At 42.0% G+C, this 23582-nt stretch overlaps 1 protein-coding gene across 8 annotated transcripts in view; it reads left to right on the top strand.

Annotated features, from left to right (window-relative positions):
• The window catches only part of ETV6 (ETS variant transcription factor 6), a 289306-nt gene that overhangs the window by 42396 nt on the left and 223328 nt on the right, over positions 1-23582 (top strand). Inside the window, exons 2-3 of one of the 8 annotated variants that reach the window (XM_086402003.1) lie at positions 20965-21096; positions 21423-21528. The exons of the other annotated variants lie outside the window; for them this stretch is intronic. Of the exons in view, the coding sequence (XP_086258129.1) occupies positions 21514-21528 (15 nt within the window). The 5' untranslated portion in view covers positions 20965-21096; positions 21423-21513. The remainder of the gene's footprint in view (positions 1-20964; positions 21097-21422; positions 21529-23582) is intronic. 8 annotated transcript variants of the gene reach the window in all.

The following is a 23582-nucleotide window of genomic DNA, read 5'->3' as shown; positions in this document are numbered from 1 at the left end:
TAGGAGGCCCTGGTTTGAACCCTGGGTTGGGAAGATCCCCTGGAGGAGGGCACGGCAACCCTCTCCAGTATTCTTGCTAGGAGAATTCCATGGACAGAGAAGCCCAACAGGCTACAGTCCATAGGGTTGCAAAGGGTTGGACACGACTGAGTGCCTAACACACACACTTGTGGCTGTCTAGAAGTTTACCTGATTTCCTGCTAGCCCTTTCTCCCTTGGCCTGGAGGGATCAATAACTACCAAATCTCTGTCGTCAGGGTGTATGAGTTTGGTGTCCCACACATCTTTATAGCAGCTTGCCCATGGGCTAAATGCTGGAAGATAACCTGCCTTCTTAGCTGGCAGAAGGGAGAGCCCCAGATGATGTCACTACCCCTCTGAGATCCCTTGACTCTTCTCTGGATTTGGGGCCAAAAAATGCAAAACCACATTTCAGAGTAATCTTAGAAACTTGGGAGGAAGGTGGTGGCACATGGAGAACCTTCCAGAATAACTGTAGCCCCAGCTGCCCTTCCAGGCCTGGCTCTGGGTCCCCAGGGCCCAGGTAGAAGAATCCTTTGTGATCCCTGCTCAGGACTGCGTGTATTTAGAGATCAAGGTTATGGGGAGTAGCCACAGTTTTCTACTCTATGCTGATTAGATTCATCTAGAATCAAAATAAGGGTCAAAAATAAAGCCGAAGTGGGGAATCACTTGAAGAAGATAGAGCTTCACTTTGGAGGATTTGGGGCTCCTGAAAGTGTGGGAAGAACTGGAAACAAAGGTTGCTTTCCCCATCTATAAAGTTTTAGACCAAGAAAATATGTGATTAAGAAATGTTTTGGCAAGATCTCACCAAGATTATTTACTGGGAAGGAGGCCCAGGGCAGGAAAGGAAAGGCCCAGCCAGGTAGGAAAATGGAGGGTGTTTGCTGGGGGTGTGGAAGAACATTCTCAAGTGTGGAAGTAGCGTGAACATCCGTGTCTGGAGGGCGAGGAGTATCATAGTGCAGTTTTGTGCTGTTGAAGACTTCCCCCCAAAGCCAAAATAAATAGAGAAAGGGACCTGCTTGAAATGTGGGACTTGGAGAGCAGTGGTGGGAGTGGGGGATGGTTAAGCATGCTTTAGTGTTTAAAGGCACAGCACAGAACATTTACGTTACTGTTTTATTTTAAATTATGGTCTACCTCTCCAGGGCTTCCCTGGTAGCTCAGATGGTAAAGAGTCTGCCTGCAATGCCAGAGACCCAGGTTCAATCCTTGGGTTGGGAAGATGCCCTGGAGAAGGAAAAGGCAATCCACTCCAGTATTCTTGCCTGGTACATGCCATGGATGGAGGGTGCTGGTAGGCTGCAGTCCATGGGGTCTCAAAGAGTTGGACACGACTGAGCGACAACACCACTAGCTCCTCTCCTGTCTCGTCCAGGAAGAAAACTCTGATTGTTTGCCATCATCCTGGCATGGGAGTGTGTCCACAGTTATGCTAACGGGCAGGTTTAGGTGAGCAGACAGGATTTGCCTTTCTGGTTCTAGTGTTTCGCTGCCTGGCTTTTTATAAAAGAAAAAATCAACTACCAGCAACTAAAATTTCAGGTTAGGCGCTTGGTTGGAGGGGGTTTGGAGCAGCAGGCATTCTTTGCCATGTTTTGTGTGTGCGTGGACATTGAATGCATTTCACTGTCCTGGCTGACCACGTTTCCCCCTGGGGTACATCCTCTCCAGAGTCCTTTGCCTCCCACTGGGAGACTTGCCTCCCTGCTCTGTGTTTCTCAGACCTCTGCTGCACCTTTTGTCCAGGGCATATGGTCCAGACCATCCCGAGAGCTTGGCCTGCTTAGTTTAACTTCTGGAAGAAGGTAGAACTTATTGATTTTCATACGCTAATACAGGGATATTCTTGCCCAAAGCTCCACATTCTCAGTGTCACAAGCATGAATTTATGATGCCATTTGGAAAGGGTCAGAATATTCAAAAATGAGATTGGTGCTGGTCTGTGAGTGCTGTGTCATGCTGAGGTAGCCCACGTGTATCCTGTGTTCTCCAGAGCTTGTATTCTTCCTGCCAGTGCCAAGAGGAAGAAGAAGGCTCCGAGGATTGACAGTGGGAGGTGTGGATGCAGATTTCTTGCCTTTTTTCAGTTGGTAACCTAGGCTGGGCTCACCCCAGCTGCCAGGGGTAAGCCAGGGGAAAGTGCAGAATGGGGCATGAGTTACCCTCTCTAAGCCCTTCTCACCTCCTTACAGGACACTTTGTAGTTTGCATAGATGCAGGTGCCATACTACAATATTCCTATAACTTAATTATTTTTTGTTTTGTTTTGCTAGTGGACTTCTATATAAACAGGTTAATCATAGTCCTTACTTCGTGATATTTCCTAAATGCTTCCCTGGTAGCTGAGATGGTAGAGAATCTGCCTGCCATGCAGGAGACCCAGATTTGATCCCTGGGTTGGGAAGATTTCCTGGAGCAAGGAATGGCTTTCCACTCCAGCATTCTTGCCTGGAGAATCCCATAGAGAGGGGAGCTTGACAGACTATAATCGTGGGCTCACAGAGAGTCAGATACGACTGAGTGACTAACAACTTTCACACTTTTACTTCATTATATGTTATCTTTATTTAAATACATTTTTAAAAATAAATCTTTATTTAAATTAAAATAATAAGTAACCATAAACCGATCTCCTGAAACAAAAGCTGAGATCTTAAAACTAACCAACACGTGCTCACCAATATAGAAAATAAACTACTGGATACAGAGGGGAAAAGGAAGGGGAAGGGGGAAATAGGGGCATGGCATTAAGAGATACAAACTATTGTGACGCAAAAGCAGTAAAGATATTGGACAACACAGGGATTTGTAGCCATTATTTTGTAATAACCGTAAATGGAATATAATCTATAAAAGTACTGAATCACTATGCTATACACCTGAAACTAATATAATATTGTAAATTAAATATTTTTTAATTTAAAAAGACAAAAAATATAACCTACATGTGATTGGATGATGGTCCTCCCCACATCTTAGTCCCCTTCCTTCCCATCCCCAAAGTAACACGTCACCTGAATCCCGTGTGTGTCATCCCTGACTTTCCTTTCTGTGTTCTCTCTCACCTACAGGTGTCCTAAAAGGGACTCCATAAAACATACAAAAAGTATGTGTTGATACAGATGTGTATTTTAATTTTAGTTGTCTTTTAACGCCGTAGAAAGGGTATCAGGCTGTGTATAGTCCTTGGGGTCTTTTTTACTTAACATTTTCACCGCTGTTGTTCATCTGCATTGTTCCATGTCACCGTGCGTCATTGCTTTATCTGCTCTAGAATGTTCCCTTACATGGTGCTACTCTGTTTAGTCATTCAGCCTCCCGATGATGTGCCCGTAGATTGGTGCTGAGATTTTGATAATTGCAAATGTGTTTGCTCTAAGTATTCTCATACATAGGATCGGTTATCTGTGTGCAGGGGATTGCTTTGTATATTTGACCTCCCTCATTGTTTTGGAAACCATCAGTTCTGTGAGCTGGGGAAACATTTAATGGAAGCAAAATCTCAGTGCTTTTTATTTCAGTTGGATGTGAAGAAGTAGCACACAAACTTCGTATGAGACTAGACACCATCCTGTTACCGCGTTATTCCTCCGACCATCTTCTCAGTCCCACCCAATGCTTGAAATGACTCTGGCGGCACCCAGCAGGCACTTTCCTTATATGTGGCTTCGACGCAGTCAGTGCTTGCTGACTTTGACTTATATTTTAAACTCTTTGATGGGAAAACCATGTCCCTCTGAGACCAGTCTCTTCTGGTCTACTCAGATCAGTTCTTTGCACTGTTTCATTTAGCACCTGCCACGAACCAGGGAGGCACCATCTCAGTAAGGCAGGGTTCTTGCCCTTAAAGAACTTCCTGTCTTGTGGGGAGAAGATGTGTCCAAAGTGAGCATTTTAATGCATTAATGATGTGTGCTGTAACGCTTGGGTCATAGGGGAAGGGGGCTTACCTCTCCCTGGGAGAGAAGGCTTCTGGGGGAGGGAGGAGGAGAATGCATTGGATCTGATATTTGGAAAATGAGCCTGAGCTCACAGGATAGATGGGGGAGGCTGGGGTGGACTGTTTTGGGGGAAGTTAGAGGCCTGGAGAGTCTGGCACACTTAGGCCCTGGCAAGTGGTTGGCTTTGACTGGAACTTGCACTTCGTTCAGTTAAGTGGAGGCCATGAGAGATCAAATGTGCGTGTGTTTTGGAAATGTCTTCAGTTTCCACGGTTATGGATCAGGGATCCCTGGCTCCAGGATCTAATAGCTGATGATCTTAGGTGGAGCTGATGTAATAATAATAGAAATAAGTTGTTGTTGTTGAGTTGCTAACTTGTGTCCAACTTTTTGTGACCCCACGGACTGCAAAACTCCAGGCTTCCCTGTCCTTCACCATCTCCTGGAGTTTGCTCAAATTCACATCCGTCGAGTCGGTGATGCTGTCCAACCATCTCATCCTCTGTCGTCCCCTTCTCCACCTGCCTTTTGTCTGTCCCAGCATCAGGGTCTTTTTCAATGAGTTGGCTCTTTGTGGTCAGGTGGTCAAAGTATTGGAGCTTCAGCATCAGTCCTTCCAATGACTATTCAGGGTTGATTACCTTAAGAATTGACTGGTTTGATCTCCTTGCAGTCCACGGGACAGTACACGATATATGTAATATGCTTGAATCATCTGGAAACCATCACCACCAAACTGCCCCCTGGCACCAAAAAGATTGTCCTAGGTAGACCAGAAAAGTCATTTCCAGTCACTTCCAAGCCCTGCCTCCCAGTCAGTTGGGTCTTTGGTCCTCAGTGATGTCCATTGTCCTTCCCTCATGGCACACCCAGTTGGCTAAGAGGGCAGGCCTAAATCTGCGCCCAGAGGAGGGGAATAATCCTGGTGACCTCTGTCCCACTCAGTCTGTTTGCCTGGACAGTGGAGTTCGCCCACCCCAGCATTCAGGACCAGTCTGGGGTCACAGAGTAGTGTTTTCCTTTCCAAGATAACTCCATCAACACAGTACAGGTCACAAAGCCAGCTTCGTACTTCCTGTGTCTTTTCACCCCAGGACGTGCACTCTGCCCTGTCTGTGCCCCCAGCTGCTCTCACATACTTGCTTTCTAGTGATAAGCACTGGGCTTACTCACGGCCGTCCCTGGCCATCTGTTCTCAGAGACTCTGGTGAGCAGAGGGAGCAGTGATTTTGGGGAAGAGAGAGTCCCACAGGGGGCTGATGGGTAGCAGAGGTCTCTTCTCGGAGAAAACAGCCAGTCCTCTACAACCAATTCTCCCTCTAACTAGAGAGATTATGCAGCTACAGTGCGCACATGTACACACCACACACACATATACACACATACTTGGGGAGAGCAGATAGAGTTGTACCAAAGAAAAATTTTATTTGAATGGATGCTGGTAGAGAAACACTTTTTATTATGCTGCAGCATAATATAGTGTTATTTTGGATGATTTGGGGGGAAGTCTTTTTTTTTAAATATTGATTAAAAAATTATTTTTATTAATTTATTTGGCTGTACCAAGTCTTTGTTGCCACATGCAAGCTCTTACTTATGGCATGGGGGATCTAGTTTCCTAATCAGGAATCAAACCCAGTCCCCTGCATTGGGAGCGTGGAGTCTTAAGCTCCTGGACCACCCAGGAAGTCGTTGGGGCATGTCTTTATTTTTTAGGTTTGCCTTGTTAGAGATCTAATGTCTTGGTATACTTCTAATTACCTAGCACAGTGGTTAAAAATTTTTTTTAATTCAGTGGACCTGCCCACCGGGTTTGAATTCTGTCTCTGCCATGATTTAGTTCTGTGACTTTTGGTGTATTATTTAACCTCCGAGGCTCAGTTTGCTCAGCTGAAAATATGGGCCACTAATATATAGCTCCTGCCCAGGGTTATTGTGAGGGTTATGTGAGATGTAATGGATGCAAAATATATTACGGTGGTTTCTATATGAAATGATTTGAATTTTGGACCCACATGATGCTTTGGAAGACAGCTATGCTAAGCCCTATACCACCACCACCTCGACTCATATGTTGCTTTAATAAGATTCAGTCCCTCCTTTAAGCTTTGCCAGTCAGATGGCCATCTTGAAACCAAGTGGACTGTCTTCTGTAATGCTGGGTACAGTTTTGATATTAGTCAGTGCCAAGACTAAAAAGGAGGGTGATTATATACAGACCGGGTGCCCACATCTGCTTGATCGTGGCTCTCTCCCACTTTCAAAACAGTGCTTGGAAGGTCTTCTCCCATTAGGAACTTTCCCAGTGAAAACGCTTTTTCCACCTGGTTATTGTCTCTGTGTTTGTGACAGCCTTCTCTCTGCTTTCGTATATTTAGCTCTGCAAAGTCATAGTCATTTATCCACATGTACTTAGCTGTGTGTTTGTCCCATCTCTCTCTCTAGAAGATATATTCCTGCTGGTCCAGGGAATAAGATGTTCTTTTCCCTCCAGGAAACAGTTGCCGTTGATGTTCATTTTGTGTCCGTGTATCACTGTGCCTTTCTTCCCTTTGATCGCCATGTGATTAGAAAAATAAATGGGGGCACTGCCAGGTGGCTCAGTGGTAAAGATCCGCCTGCAATGCAGGAGACGCAGTTCGATTCCTGGGTCAGGAAGATCCCCTGGAAGAGGAAGTGGCGACCTATTCTACTATTCTTGCCTGGAAAATCCCATGGACAGAGGAGCCTGGTGGGCTAAAGTCCGTGGGGTCACAAATAGTCGGACAGGACTTAGCAATTCAGCAACAACGGCCCACCATGTACGGCATCTGTAACTTTTGTATCCTCAATTTCATTGAAATCTGCCAAAAGATAAGGAAGACGGGCCCATTTGAGACATTTCGTTCCCTGGTGTTTTCCAACATGTCAAACTGATCTCTTGGCCTTTCTTTTCAGGATGTGGCCAAATCTAGCCCCAGTTCAAAGGAAGTTACTGTGATTTGAACATATTCTAATAAATGGAAATGTAGATTTCTCAACCTAATGGGAGTTAAATATTGAAGTGGGAAATATGGATCAACAGGGTTACGACGGTGTGGAGAAAGGGGGCCGAGGAACAGTGATGAGGGGAGGAAGGGAGCACAGTCCCTGGGGTCATGTGCTGTGTGCTGTGTTTAGTCCCTCAGGCGTGTCTGACTCTGCTATGGACTGTAGCCCGCCAGGCTCCTCTGTCCCTGGAATTCTCCAGGCAAGAATCCTGGAGTGGATTGCCATGCCCTCCCCCAGGGGATCTTCCTAAAGCAGGAATCGAACCCAGGCCTCTCACATTGCAGGCAGATTCTTTACCATCTGAGCCACCAGGGAAGCCCTCAGGGGTCATGGTTTCACACAATCGGGCCTCTCTCATGGGGTGTTAGAATTCTTTCTGCCGGACGCTTTGTCCTGGGTTCTCTCTGGTTTCAGAAGCATGATTTGTTTCGAGGCAGAGCTGGGACCAGACCTGGGCTTCCGGAATCCTCCTCTAGGCCCATTTCTGTTAATTGACCCCCTTTCTCCCTTCCCCTATGCATTTGCAGACATGGGGAACCCCAGTAAGGATGTCAGCCGATGAATCTCAAACTGCCATAAGAATAGAAGTTTCTGTGAAAAACCTATATTTAAAAAATTGATTTATGATGTTTTACAATGTTTACATTGATTTACATATAAGTATTGTGTTAGGTGTACAGCCAAGTGATTCAGTCATATATCTGTGTGTGTGTGTGTGTGTATTGTTTTTCAGATTCTTTTCCCTTATAGGTTATTATAAAATATTGAGTATAGTTCCCCATGTTATACAATAGGTCCTTGTTTGTTGTCTTTTTTATATATACTATTTTATATCTAGTAGTGTGTATGGTGGCTCAGACAATAAAGAATCCGCCTGCAATTCCGGAGACCTAGGTTCGATCCCTGGGTTGGGAAGGTCCCTGGAGGAGGGCACAGCCACCCACTCCAGTATTCTTGCCTAGAGAATCCTATGGACAGAGGAACCTGGTGGGCTACAGTCTGTGGGGTCACAAAGAGTCGGACACGACTGAGTGATAAGCACACACATGCACAGTGTCTACACGTTAATCCCGAACTCCTAATTTATCCTCTTTCCCACTTCCCCTTTGGTAACCAACCATAAGTTTGTTTTCTCTATCTGTGGATCTATTTCTATTTTGCATAGACGTTCATTTGTATCATATACTTTTTTTAAAGATTCCACATGAAAACCTTTAAATCCATTTCTTCAATAAAGGCACATGATATTAATATTTATAATCAGAAGAGGACAGTAAAAAGTGCTTTTAAGAGATGAATAGAGGGAAGTCACAGCTTCTGTCCCTAGCCTTTTTTGCCCTGCATAGCATGGCAGGGCAGAAAGTGTCGGGGTGCAGCAGGACTGCCTGCCTGTGTCTCGCTCTGCTGCTTGGGGACCCCCTCTGGTCTCTGCTGAAACCCTCCCAGGACAGTTCTTCCTAAAAATAGCACCTACCCAGCCACCGCCACTCACTCTTTAGTTTCCCTTCCCTGCTTCATTTTTCTGTTTAGCACTTGTCACTCTCTGACTTTGATTCTTTTTTTCATTTTTAAAGTCTTTATTGAATTTGTTACAATACTGCTTCTGTTTTTTGTTTTGGTTTTTTGGCCGTGAGCCATGTGGAATCTTAGCTCCCTGACCAGGGATCAAACCCGCACCTTCGTCATTGGAAGGCGATGTCTGAAACACTAGAGCACCAGGGAAGTCCCAATTGTCATTTTTTACTTAATATTTTTTCCTTCCACTAATACGTAAGCTCCACAGGAAGAGGAATTTTCACTTCTTTTGTTCACTGCTGTATCTCCTGCACCCAGAGCAGTGTGCAGAACACAGTAAGCAAATATTTGTTGAAACGATGAACGTGTGAACTTTGGGCAGGAAGCTCAGCCTTCTGTGCCTTCATTTTGTGAGTCAATGAGGAATCAAAAATAAAGCTACTTCTTTAAGTGCAATGAGCATTAAGGGATTTCATCCGTGTAAAATACTTAGAACCAGCCTGGCACAAAGTAAATGCTCAATAAATGGTCTCTGTTATTAAAATAATTGCTAAATATTTGACTTCTTCACATGAAGAAGTCTCTCCTGCAGGCAGAGACTGTTTGTTTTGTTGTTGTCGTTACATTACTGCTGTTTTTCTTTTTTTTTTTTTTAAATTTTACTCTTTTTTTGGCCGTGAGGCCATGTGGGATCCTAGTTCCCATACCAGGGATCGAACCTGCACCCCTGCTTTGGAAGTCGAAGTCTTAATCACTGGACCACCAATAAAGTCCCCCAGAGACTGTTTCTTTATGTCATCTTTTAATTCCTGGTAGTGATGTGGCAAACACCATGATTGGTATTCAGTGTTTGTTAAATAGAGAAATTGTAGAGAAATTGTAGGCAGTCCCTCTGTTACTTGTTAGTTACATTTGAATAGGTTTCTTTGCTTTCTCCCCACCCCTCCCCCCACCTCTAGCTGTTGTGGTGAATCCATGTGGAAGGAATATGATTACGATCTGTCTTAGCTCATCCCTTAAGCAGTGGAGCCAGTAATTTATTTTTGTTGCCGTGACTTGGCTGAAATTTCTTGTGGACTGACAGCATTGATGGAAACTTGACGGGTGATGAATGTCACTCCAGCCTGTAAGATCCCCATCAGTTACTTGAGATCTCTTTCATTCATAGTGGTTCATAGAAATCTTTCTCTGCAAGGGGGGCTGCCCAGCAGAGGCTGTCGGCATTCGAATAGACAGAAACGTAAAAAGGAAGGTTAGAAGAGAAACTAACTCCTCCTCCGCTGTTTTCAAGAAAGAGGTTAAAATTTGTCAAAAAGATTCAGCTTTTAAACTTAAGCCAGTCATTTTAATTCCATGGGCCTCATGGTTTTTCCAGTAAAATTAGAGAATAGGACTAGATGATCTCCAAGGAACTATCTTGCTTGTTCAATTTCCTGATTCTGTGCAAAATGTTTCAGAAGGCTCCAGGCTGGTTAAGAACTTAAGGTCAGAAGTTTAAATGAAGATCCTGATAAAATGGAAGGGATCGTCACTGTAGGAGCATCGAGCAAGTGGCGGACTGTGTCTTTTTGCAAGAGGAACTGGGAAATTATAGTATTTAACTAGAAAATGAATCAGAACCCACATCTTAACAGAAGGCTTTTCCGAGTTCCTGGTTTGGGTCTGTTTATTTGACGTGAACTAAGTTGCATGTTGGCTATTCCTTCTGGATGACTGATTTGTGGGCCTTTCCCATAACTTAGTCCCCAGAGACCCCAATCATGCCCATAAGGTAATGCAATTTGGCAGGAGGATTTGGACCCAGACAAAATCTCTTGCCCAATTTGGTTTCCAGAAAGGCTGACTTACCTAATTTGAAAATAAATTGAAAACAAAACCTTTGGTTGTTACTTGTTTGGTGAAATGCCACAGAAAACTGTGGGTTGTTTTTTTTTTTTTTCCATACCCCATCACTGTGGAGAAGAGTTACCATTCACTCCTAAATACCTTGATTTACTGTCTCTCCTGCCAGCCAAGATGCAACTTAGTTCACGTTAAATAAACAGACCCAGTATGTGTTCTAATAAGCTAAATCACTATAGCAATGACATTAAATCATAGGACTGTGTGTGTGTGAATGTATTTTTGCCTATATATGTATTTTTGTACCATGTGTATCTACTGGCATTCCCAGTCTCCACATTAATACTAATTTTCTATTGTTGCATATTACCTCACCAAAAACTTAGTGGTTTAAAACAACACACATTTATTGGGTTGGCCAAAGAGTTCTTTTGGTTTTCTCCATAAGATGGCTCTAGTAGAGCTTAGTTGTTTTTAACTTTATTCAGAACACTTTTTTTAGATTATATTGTGACAGCTGTCATATCAGAGTACATTATTAAAAAAAAAGATAAAAATTGGCGAATTTTTGTTTAGCCATTTTAATACTAAGGATGGAATAAAACAACATTTTAGACATATTATGCTTTGTTATTTCAAGAAAGGTAGAAACACAGTTGAAATGCAAAAAATTTGTGCAGTGTATGGAGAAGGTTCTGTGACTGATCGAACATGTCAAAAGTGGTTTGCGAAGTTTCATGCTTGAGATTTCTCATTGGGTGATGCTCCACAGTGGGGTAGACCAGCAATCAAATTGAGGTATTAATTGGAAACAATTAATGTTATACTACTCAGGAGATAGTTGACATATTCAAAATAACTAAATCAAGCATTGAAAGTCATTTGAACCATCTTGGTTATGTTAATCGCTTTGATATTTGGGTTCCACATAAGTTAAGCAAAAAAAAAAAAAAAAAAGAAAGTCTTATTGCCACATATGATTCTCTACTTAAACCTAATGAAAATCTCTTTTTAAAACAAATTGTGACAGGCATTGAAAAGTCGATACTGTACAATAATGTGGCATAGAAGTGATTGTGGGGCAACCAAAATTAATACCACCAACCATACTAAAGGCTGGTCTTCAATCCAAAGAAGCTGCTGTTGTGTATATCCACGGTGGGATTGGATGAGACCCGTCTATTATGAGCTCTTTTCAGAAAACGAAGCAATTAATTCCAGCAAGTACGACTCCTAGTTGACCAACTGAAAGCAGTATTTGACAAAAGCATCGGGAATTAGTCAACAGAAAATGCATAATCAATGCGTATGCATTGATGACCAAGCAAACGCTGTTACAGCTTGGCCGGTCAGTTCTGACTCATCCTCCATATTTACCAAATATTGAACCTTTGGATTTCCATTTATTTCTGTCATTACAAAATTCTCTTATAATAGAAAAAACTTAAATTCCTTGGAAGACTATAAAAGACACCTGAAATAGTTCTTTGCTGTAAAAGATTACAGAAGATGGAATTATGAAGCTGCTTGAAAAATGGGCCAAGGTAGTGGAACAAAACAGTGAATACGTTGTTCAAGGATGTTCTTGGTGAAAGTGGAAAAAAATATGTTAGTTTTTAAAAAATAAAAGCCAAAGGAACTTTTTGGCCAACCCGGTACTTCCACACAGTCTCTGTAGGTCAGGAATCTTGATCATCTGTTTAGGGTCTCACAGCCTGCAATTCCCGTGTCAGCCAAGACTGTGGTCTCATCTGAGGCTTGACTAGGGAAGACTCCACTTCTGTTGGCAGAGTAGGGCCTTGTGGTTCTAGGACATTGGGTGTCAGTTTCTTGTTAGCTGTTGGCTGGAGGTTGCCCTCAGCTCCTTATCATGTGGGCCTCCCAACACAGTCATCCCACACATGACAACTTGTACCCTCAAAACTAGCAAGGGAGTTAATGTTTTCCTATAGTTCAAGTTTCATTATAGATGTAACCTCAGTTTCCCTTCTGTTCTTCTTGTTAGGTAGGAGTAGGGAGAACCAGAAAGCTCCAAAAATTTGCAAACCAGCTACTGGTTGCATTGGAGTAAGAATACAATTTGAGTAATAACAAAAACTCACATTTGTGTGCATGTGTGCAAAGTTGCTTCAGTTGTGCCCGACTCTTTGTGACACTATGGACTGTAGCCCTCCAGACTCCTCTGTCCATAGGGTTCTCCAGGCAGGAATACTGGAAAGAGTTGCCATGCCCTCCTCCAGGGCATCTTCCTGACCCAGGGATCAAACCTGTGTTACTACACACCAGATATGTACTTAGAGCTTTATGCCACTACAGGCTCGTTTAGTTCTGAGCACTACCTTCTGAATAATGGGTTACTATTACTAAACTACTTAACAGGTAGAGAAATTGAGGGTTATAAGTTATATAACCTGCCCAAGGTTCACAGACAGTGTCCAGGCGTGAATATAGGCAGATTACCGAAGGCACTAACATCCTACTCTGAAGATCTTTGAAAGAAAAAGTGAAAGTCGCTCAATCGTTTCCAACTCTTTGTAACCCCGTGAACTGTAGCCCACCAGACTCCTCTGTCTATGGAATTCTCTAGGCAAGAATACTGGAGTGGGTTGCCATTTCCTTTTCCAGGGGATCTTCCCAACCAGGGATTGAACCTGGGTCTCCTGCATTGCAGACAGGTTCTTTACTGTTTGAGCCACCAGAGAAGCCCACTACTGAAGATCTTTACATTAGAATAAAACGTAGAGAAACAGAATGCTTCCACTCCTTTATCAGATGCTTACATCGCTTCAGCGTTGCAAAAGGATACTTGCAATAAGTTGTGTTGTTTCTTTTCTTTATTTGTTTCTTTGTGGCTGTGCTGGGTCTTTGTTTCTGCATGCAGGCTTTCTCTAGTTGTGCTGCACTGGCTTCTCATTCAGGTGACTTCTCCTGCTGTAGAGCACAGGCTATAGAGTATATGGGCCTCAGTAGTTGTGGCACACTGGCTTAGTTATCCTGTGGCATGTGGAATCTTCCAAAGCAGGGATTGAACCCGCGTCCCCTGCATTGGCAGGTGGATTCTTTACCACTGGACTACCTTCTTTTAAAATAAAATGGAGGGACAGTGTTCTTTCTTTTCTACTGAATGAGGCTTTCTCATTTTCCTGAAGACATATGGGATGAATTGAAGGAAACCATAGTTTAGTGGGATTTGCATGTTTTAATAACACTTCCAAACTTACAAACTCCTTGAAGTTGATAGGCTATAGCTTGTTAATATTAATTCATTGAAAACATTCATTTTAATTCAGCATTGTGCATTTTACTATTCTGTAAAACACCAGTAATCTGGGAAAGACAGAATAAGTCTGTTTCTTCACCCTGTAAAACCATTTATGTAGATGGAGTTTGTTGAGAGATGGGAAGGATTTGATTGGAGTATTAGAAACTGAAATTTTAGAGTAAAAATATCTAGTTGTGTATATGTATTTCTTCTCTATTTCTGGAAACCTAGAGAGTTATCCTGCAAGATACTGTAAAAATCTATAAATACCAAGGGGAAATAAAGTACAGAGAAGATTTGTTGATTATTGAGTTTTTTCAGGAGTAACAGAATGGAACAGCTGCAGATAGAGGTCAAGAGGAGAGAAAAATGTCACACTAGGTCAGATCCAGCCAAAGGGTTGTGGCCACTTTCATGTCATACAGCATGCATTACATATTATTATTAAATATTATATATATGTTATATCTTATGTATATGTATATTTATGTTGTATGTTATGTTTTATATATATGTGTATATACATGTATATACACAATGTGTATCTGTATATATACTTGTATATGTGTATATATATGTTATGTATTATATATATTAGGTATATATGTTACCCATCGTATGGCAAACCTGAATGAACTTTTTAGCCAACCCAATATAGTGCTGCTGCTAAATCACTTCAGTTGTGTCCTTTCTGTGCGATCCCATAGACGGCAGCCCACTAGGCTCCTCTGTCTCTGGGATTGTCCAGGCAAGAATACTGGAGTGGGTTGCCATTTCCGTCTCCAGTGCATGCTAAGTCGCTTCAGTTGTGTCCGACTCTGTGCGACCCTATGGACAGCAGCCCACCAGGCTCCTCCATCCATAGGATTCTCTAGGCAAGAATACTGGAGTTGCCATTTCCTTCTCCAACCCAATATAATAATAGTATATAATATATATAACCAATATAATTATAACAGTATATATATCTGTAGCATGTAGGATGCCAGAGTCCTTCAGCTGGAAGGACGTAGAGCGTACCAGGAGCCCTGTCTTTACTTGCTGGTGGGGATGCTAAGGTATAAATGCACCAGGGTCAGCATCCAACTTCCTTCATTAAATGTCTCTGATGTCGCCTTCCCTGAACTTCTGTTGGAAAACTTCCTTGAACCGTCTGTTGTCCTTTCTCCTAGACTATGTTTGTATTTCTTTTTATAAACCTCAATCCAAGTCAGCCCAGTGCTGTAGTTATTTGGGTAGATGTCTCATTCTTCCTAGGATACTCTAAGCTCTTTTCAATCAACTTGGATGTTTTTCAGCATCTGCCGAACATGAGGCCTGGAACATTGGAGATGCTCAAAATCTACTGGTTGTATTGAGTGGAAGGTATTGAATGCATTGCACGTACTCTCACTATGGAACTCAGACTTCCAGCCATTAGTTCTAAAACTTCATTATAAGGCTCTGAGGGGGATGCCCTCATTCCTGGAATCAGAGTTTGTGAACCAATTCAAATATACTGTATCTGCTACCCTTCATGTGCCTATACTTTTAAAATTATAATTATTTTGACTCTCAGCCATTGTCTCTGCACCCCCCCATATGGTAAAATATACATAACATGAAATTTACCATTTTAACCATTTTTATGTGTACAATATAGCATCACTAGCTACATTCACATTGCTGTGCTATAGCCTCCACTATCCATCTCCAGAACTTTTTGATCTTCTCCAGTGAAACTCAGTACCAGTTAAAAAGAATGGCCCTTCCTTATATGCATACAATGGAAACTACTCAGCCATAAAAAAGAATGAAATAATTCCACTTGCAGCAAAATGGATGGACTTAGAGATCTATCATACTAAGTGAAGTCAGAGAGAGGAGAGAGACAAAAACCGTGACATCACTTATATGTGAAACCTAAAATATAACACAAATGACCTCATTTATGAAACTGAAACATACAGACATAGAAAACAAACTTATGATTACCAAAGTGGAAAGGGAGTCGAGAGGGAATAAATCAAGAGTTTGAGATTAGCAGATAGAAATTACTATATATAAAATAGATAAACAACAATGTTCTACTGTATAACACAGTGATGTATTCAGTATCCTACAATAAACCTTAATATTCAGTTCAATTCAGTTGCTCAGTCATGTCTGACTCTTTGCGACCCCATGGACTGCAGCATGCCAGGCTTCCCTGTCCATCACCAGCTCCCGGCGTTTACTCAAACTCATGTCCATTGAGTCGGTGATGCCATCCAACCATCTCATCCTCTGTCATCTCCTTCTCCTCCTGGCTTCAATCTCTCCCAGCATCAGGGTCTTTTCAAATGAGTCAGTTCTTTGCACCAGGTGGCCAAAGTATTGGAGTTTCAGTTTTAGCATCAGTCCTTCCAATGAATGTTCAGGACTGATTTCCTTTAGGATTGACTGGTTTGATCTCCTTGCTGTCCAAGGGACTCTCAAAAGTCTTCTCCAACACCACAATTCAAAAGCATCAATTCTTCGGTGCTCAGCTTTCTTTTTAGTCCTACTCTCACATCCATACATGACTACTGGAAAAACCATAGCCTTGACTAGATGGACTTGTTGGCAAAGTAATGTCTCTGCCTTTTAATATGCTGTCTAGGTTGGTCATACCTTTTCTTCCAAGGAGCAAGCATCTTTTAATTTCATGGCTGCAGTCACTATCTGCAGTAATTTTGGAGTCCCCCAAAATAGTCTCTCAGTTTCCATTGTTTCCCCATCTATTTGCCATGAAGTGATGGGACCAGATGCCATGATCTTAGTTTTCTGAACGTTGAGCTTTAAGCCAACTTTTTTACTCTCCTCTTTCACTTTCATCAAGAAACTCTTGAGTTCTTCTTCACTTTCTGCCATAAGGGTGGTATCATCTGCGTATCTGAGGTTATTGATGTTTCTCCTGGCAATCTGGATTCCAGCTTGTGCTTCATCCAGCCCAGCATTTCTCATGATGTACTCTGCATATAAGTACATGATGTACTCTGCATATAAATCATAATGATAAGAATATGAAAAAGGATATATAGAAATATATGAAAAAGTGAAAGTGTCACTTGCTCAGTTATCTCCAACTCTTTGTGACCCCATGGACTATAGCCTGTTAGTCTCCTTTGTCCATGGAATTTCCCAGGCAGGAATACTGGAGTGGGTTGCCATGCCCTCCTCCAGGGGATCTTCCCAACCCAGGGATCGACCCATTATATCACTTCCCAAGCCACTAACAGAAACTAATACAACATTATAAATGCACTATACTTCAGTAAGAAATAAAAAGAACATCCACGTCATCCCTCCCTCTCATCCCTTTTCACCACCATTCCCCACTCCAGTACTCTTGCCTGGAAAATCCCATGGATAGAGGAGCCTGGTGGGCTGCAGTCCATGGGGTCGCTAGGAGTCAGACATGGCTGAGCGACTTCACTTTCGCTTTTCACTTTCATGTGTTGGAGAAGGAAATGGCACCCCACTCCAGTGTTCTTGCCTGGAGAGTCCCAGGGACGGGGGAGCCTGGTGGCCTCCCGTCTATGGTGTTACACAGAGTCAGACACGACTGAAGTGACTTGGCAGCAGCAGCAGCAGCAGCAGTACCTCTCTTTCTGTGGATTTGACTCTTGTAGGTTCCTCATGTAGTGGAATAATACAATATTTGTCCTTTTGTAACTGACTTATTTCACTTAGTGTTTGGGGTTCATCCATGTCACAGCATGTACTGAATTTCATTCCTTTAAGTCAGCCAATGTCTTTTTTTTTTAATAATTTTGTTTATTTATTTTTCCTGTGTTAGATCTTGGTTGCTTCGAGGCCTACTCACTAATTGTGTGCAGGCTTCTCACTGTGGTGGCTTCTCTCGTTACAGAGCACAGGTTCTAGGACATGTGGGCTTCAGTAGCTGTGACTCCTGGGCTTTAGACCACAGGCTCGGTATTTGTGGGGCACAGGACTTAGTTGCTCTGGGATCTTCCTGGACCAGGGTTCGAACCTGTGTCACCTGCATTGCCAGGCGGATTCTTTCCCTCTGAGCCACCAGGGAAGTCCCAGCCATTGTCTTTTAAGACTCGAGAGTTTCAGTGTTTTTAGTTTTTGTAGCCAGAGGTGGGTTTTTCTTCCAGATCTATCCTTGGCCTGTTCCTGGAATGACTGTTCCAAGGGCATGCCCTATTCTTCTTGAATGGTCTTTCTTCTGGGGAGCTGAGTAGCAAAACTGAGGCAATTAATGTCAGAGCAACAAATGAGCACCTACTGTGTGTCAGAGGCTCTATGTCTGACCAGAGATTGATGGTGCTGTCTTTTGAAGGAGACAGCTGTATACTCTGCTAACTACAGTGTCATGTGCTAAGTGCTAGAAAAAGGACCAGAAGGGATCCAATCATCTGCTGAGGACTGTGAGCAAAATTTAAGAAAGATTCAAAGAAGGGGTCATATTTCAAAGGCGCCTTGAAGGATGAATAGGTGTTCAAGACAGAAAAAAAAGGATGGGATTCCATGAATGGCCTGAACCATGGTGAGGTAAATACGTGGTTCATTGGAAGAATGGAAAAGGACTGTGGATGTAGAAAGCAGAGGAGGGTAGAGGGATGGTGGGGGGCTTAGAGGAGCTTAAACACCTTGCTGAGGAGTTCACTTTGGGGGAATGGGTCACTTGGTGGCTTCATGCAGTTAGACTGACCTGATTGCATCCTGGGTTGACAGGGTGGCAGATGGAACTGAGTAGGAGAGATGGGGATTGGAGAGCAGTGTGTACAGAGGAGAGGGGGAGTGAGGTGACAAGGTGGTTGCTACATTTTAGGCAAGGGATGCTGGTGGCCTGGACCGAGGCAGCTATGGACAAGAGTTTGCTCATGGTCGGTAGCGTTGGGTTTGTTGACATCAGAGTTTGTTGGACCACCTCTGCCTAACCTTTTTTTTTTTTTTTTAAACATTCTGAAATTCTTATTTCAGCTTCAATTTAGAGTTTTGTTTTTGTGAAATTTTCATTAGACCTCTCATTGTAACCAGAGTGGCAAGAAGGCATTGATTTATAAAAGACAGCCAGACAGATTCCTACCTCCAGGCTTTCCACTCAGTAATGCACTTTTGGGAAGTAGTTTTTTTTTTTTTCCATGTATTATTAGTCTTTATTAATATGAATATATTATAAATACTACTTTAAAGTATTTTAAGATAGTATTTTACCACCCTGTAATTTATTTTTCCCCTTTTCCTTGTCCTGCCCACAATATGACAATGAAGACCAATAATTATTAAATCCATCTGTAAGGTAGATATATTTAACTCAAAATTCCAGTCTTCCCTAACCCCTACCCTAAGTTCTGAAAAAATTATCCACATTTGCTAACTCTATTTTCTCTGGGAAGGGGGTAGTTTTTAATAGTCTTCCATGCTCTAAGTGATGTGGGATCTAACACCTAGAAAGATACGATTGTTATGATTGAAATACACATAGAATAGTTGCAGTCCAACCATAATTAGAACAAATCAGCCGGGGCACCTCGGGGGTTCTCTCTGCTCTCCCCGTTATCTCTTGGTAACTGGAGAACTCAGGCAGACTTTTTTGTGAGTGAGAAAACTGGAACTTTGAAGTGCGTGGGTGCTAAGTTGCTTCAGTCGTGTCCAACTCTTTGCAACCCTATGGACTGTAGCCCCCCAGGGTCTTCTGTCCATGAGATTCTCCAGGCAAGAATACTGGAAGGGGTTGCTATTTCCTCCTCCAGGGGATCTTCCCCACCCAGGGATCGAACCCACATCTCTTATATCTCCTGCATTGACAGGTGGGTTCTTTACCACGAGCGGCACCTGGGGAGCCCTGTAACTTTGAAGAACAAAGCTCAAAAATTGTTGGCACAGCCAGTAGAGCTTCTCTAATGGTTCATAAAGAACTCAGGTCTTAGGAAGTGCTTTCATAGTCCACTTAACAGGAAAAAACAGTGTCCCTGCCCATAGGCAGTTTATATTCTAAGTCATAAAATGTTAGCAGTTACGCTGGAAAATTAGAAAAAAATGGAATTCAGTCAGTACTCTTAAAGAATGATGTGTCAGAGGTCCCCAAACATTCACATACACAAAGGGAAAATACTACTCAGTACAAATACTGAAAGAAAATACCCAGAAGTCATTAGTCAACTAAAAGCTGATTGAGGAAAAAGTGCTGAAATATACTAAAAATAAGATGAGTTTCAAGGAAAATAACCCTTTTGCTAACCTTTGCATTAGTCAGTTCCTTATTAGAATATTCTTTCCCGTTTTAGTCACTGCTTTAAAAGTGTGTCTAAATATAGAAGATCAAGAGGAGTGGGATTAAAATAATTTAAGATGTAGGACATGACTTTTAAAAGAAAAGGTTAGAGAAATCTGGGGAATTAAAACGGGCTGACTTTGTTATCTTCAATATAAAAATAAAAAATAAAAAGACTATTTATGAGTAAGCCAGTGTGAATGATACCAAGAAGTTTAAACCATGCACTCTGCCCTGAGGAAGGTTTAATCCAGTGGCCAGGTTTTCACCATGCAGTTGACTAATCCAAACATTTTTTTTAGGTTCTGAAGAAGCACTCAGTGAAAGAAAATGCATGTTAAGTTCTGGGAGTTATTTTGAATGATCCACAGAGCCTAGCAGAATGCCTTGTAACCACCCAGTGGAAGTTGAGGGGTTTCCTTCCTGGAGGCTAAAAGGGCTGAGCCGGAGAGCTTCCTGAAGGGTTTGGACCGAAGGATCTCGATTATGTAATCCCTTTCCATTTTAAGATTGAAAGGAAAGTTTAGCGAGAGATGGGTCATTGACTGTCCTGTGAGTATAAGAGTCAACACCCAAAATAAATGTATATTTCTAAGGCTTTAAAAAGAAAAAGCTGTGTTGGTCATCCCAAAGGATATTCAGGTTCTCCTGTGGTTTTTTTTTTTTTAATTTAATTTTTGTTTTATATTGGAGTATAGTTGATTTACAGTGTTGGGTTAGCTTCAGATGTACAGCAAAGTGATTCAGTTATACATATATCCTCTCTTTTTCAGATTCATTTCCCATGTAGGTTATAACAGAATATTGAGTAGAGTTCCTGGTGCTATATAGTAGGTTCTTGTTGATTATCTGTTTTATGTATATTTCATGTATATGTTAATCCTAAACTCCTAATTAACTCCCCCCACCACCGACCTTTCTCCTTTAATAACCATAAATTTGTTTTCAAAGTCTAAGTCTGTTTCTGTTTTGTGAGTTCATTTGTTTCCTTCTGTAGTTTTTAATCTCACTTGATTGTGGCCTTCTTAACAATGATGACAACTTGCAAATATTCCTTTATTTCTCCTCTCATTCTTTTGTCTGTCTCGCCCTTACAGGATGAGCACCATGAGGACAGGCACCCTGTCTGTTTGGCTCGTTACTATTTTTTCTGGCATCAGGCACAATGTCGACACATAATAGATACTCAAGAATAGTGGTTGACTAAACGGGAAAAGAGCTTGAAAAAAGTACGTGTATATGTGTAACTGAACCACTTCCTTGTACTGAAACTGTGCTGTACCTGAAACCAATACAACATTGTGAATCAACTAGATGACAGTATTAAAAAAAAAAAAAAAAAAAAGAATAGTGGTTGAATAAATGAACAAGTGGGAGTGCCCCGGGGAGAAGAGGAGGGAAAAGGGAAGGAAGGTGCTACAGAGACCAGTCAGCGGGTCATCGTCTCCTGGAAGGGATGCTTACCTGGGGGTTAAGGGAAGGGAGAGGGCATGAAAGTAGAAGGAAGGAGAGTGAATTCACAAGGCCTTGTCTCCTTCTGTTACCCCTGCATTAGGTAAGAATGAGAGTCATACGGTGTCATAAAAAGCAGGAGACAACATGGGCTAGTCCGCAGACACCAGCTCTTGGAAGCAGTTCATGATGACATGGCACTGGATAAAGTTTGTTAATTTTTTTTTTTTTAAACAGCCAAAGGCTCTATAAAAACCTAGTTTTCCTGGTTTGTAAGTCACCTGAGAATTTATTTGTGTGTATGTGTGTGTTTTAAGCATCTGACTCCTGTATTTATATTCTCTGTCCCTGGCCTTCAGATATTTTCTGAGTGACTCTAGATTAGATTATCTGCATGGAGCTAATGGAGCAATTTTGCGGCCAACTGCCTCTGTGCTTTGGGCTGTCCAACTCTTTTTATCCTGAGTAGAGAAAAAAAAAATCTTGATTTAGTCTGGTCTGGTCTGTTTTAGTCTGACTTAAGAACATAAAGTCCCAGATCTTAGGATGCTTCACTCAAAACATTCACATATTAACAAAAGGGCAAAATAAAATAAGAACAAAAAAGCACCTCTTCCCAAACAAACAATCCCACCCGTACCCAAATAATTCACCTTTTACAAGCTGCCCTGTGCTGATGGAGCTTTCCAGGGAAATTTTTTTTTTTTTTTTTTTTGGAACCACTGAGTTCCCTCCTAGCCAGAACAATATTCCGAGGACTACAGAGACAATTCTGACTCCACCATCCCACCACACTCTTGCCATCTCTGGACTCTCTTTATCATGAGAAGATTGGCTGGGAGCCCATTCAGCTGCCTGCATTTATCTGCTTAAAACTTTTTTTACTTTATAGTTGATTTACAATATTGTGTTTCAGATATACAGCTTCCATTAAAGGATATCAGAAGATAGTGAATATAGTTTCCTGTGCTATATAGTAGGACCTTGTTGTTTCAGTTCAGTTCAGTCGCTCAGTCATGTCCTACTCTTTGCGACCCCGTGAACCGCAGCACACCAGGCCTCCCTGTCCATCACCAGCTCCCGGAGTCCACCCAAACCCATGTCCATCGAGTCGGTGATGCCATCCAGCCGTCTCATCCTCTGTCATCCCCTTCTCCTCCTGCCCTCAATCTTTCCCAGCATTATGGTCTTTTCAAATGAGTCAGCTCTTTGCATCAGGTGGCCAAAGTATTGGAGTTTCAGCTTCAACATCAGTCCTTCCAAAGAACACTCAGGACTGATCTCCTTTAGGATGGACTGGTTGGATCTCCTTGCAGTCCAAAGGACTCTCAAGAGTCTTCTCCAACACCACAATTCAAAAGCGTCAATTCTTCGGCATTCAGCTTTCTTTATAGTCCAACTCTCACATCCATACATGACCACTGGAAAAACCATAGCCTTGACTAGACAGACCTTTGTTGGCAAAGTAATGTCTCTGCTTTTTAATATGCTGTTTAGGTTGGTCATAACTTTCCTTCCAAGGACTAAGCATCTTTTAATTTTATGGCTGCAATCACCATCTGCAGTGATTTTGGAGCCCCCAGAAAATAAAGTCAGCCACTATTTCCACTGTTTCCCCATCTATTTCCCATGAAGTGATGGGACCAGATGCCGTGATCTTAGTTTTCTGAATGTTGAGCTTTAAGCCAACTTTTTCACTCTCCTCCTTCACTTTCATCAAGAGGCTCTTTAGTTCCTCTTCACTTTCAGCCATAAGGGTGGTGTCATCTGCATATCTGAGGTCATTGATATTTCTCCCTTGTTGTTTATCTATCTTATATATAGTTGTATGTATTTGTTAATTCCAAACTCCTAATTTATCCCTCTGCACCCCTTTTCCTTTTGGGAACCGTAAGTTTTCTATGTCTGTGCGTGTGTTTCTGTTTTGTAAATAAGTTGATGTGTGTGTTTTTTTTTTTTTTTTTTAGATTCCACATGTAAGTAATATATAATATCTGCCTTTCTCTGACTTACTTCACTTAGTCACTAAATATAATGATAATCTCTAGGTATATCCTTGTTGCTGTTGCTATAAGTGGTAATATTTCATTCCTTTTTATGGCTGAATAATATTCCATTATATATATATGTGTGTGTGTGTGTGTGTGTGTGTGGAGAGAGAGAGAGACACACACACACACACACATCATATATTCTTTACCCTTTCATCCATCAATGGACACTTAGGTTACTTCCATATCATGACTGTTGTAAATAGTGCTGC

Source organism: Bos grunniens, chromosome 5, assembly GCF_055505025.1.
Source record: "Bos grunniens cultivar Pamir isolate PY7600 chromosome 5, Bosgru_T2T1.0, whole genome shotgun sequence".
NCBI lineage: Eukaryota > Metazoa > Chordata > Mammalia > Artiodactyla > Bovidae > Bos > Bos grunniens.
Note: the sequence above shows the minus strand (reverse complement) of the source record. Positions and strands in the feature narration are given on the sequence as shown.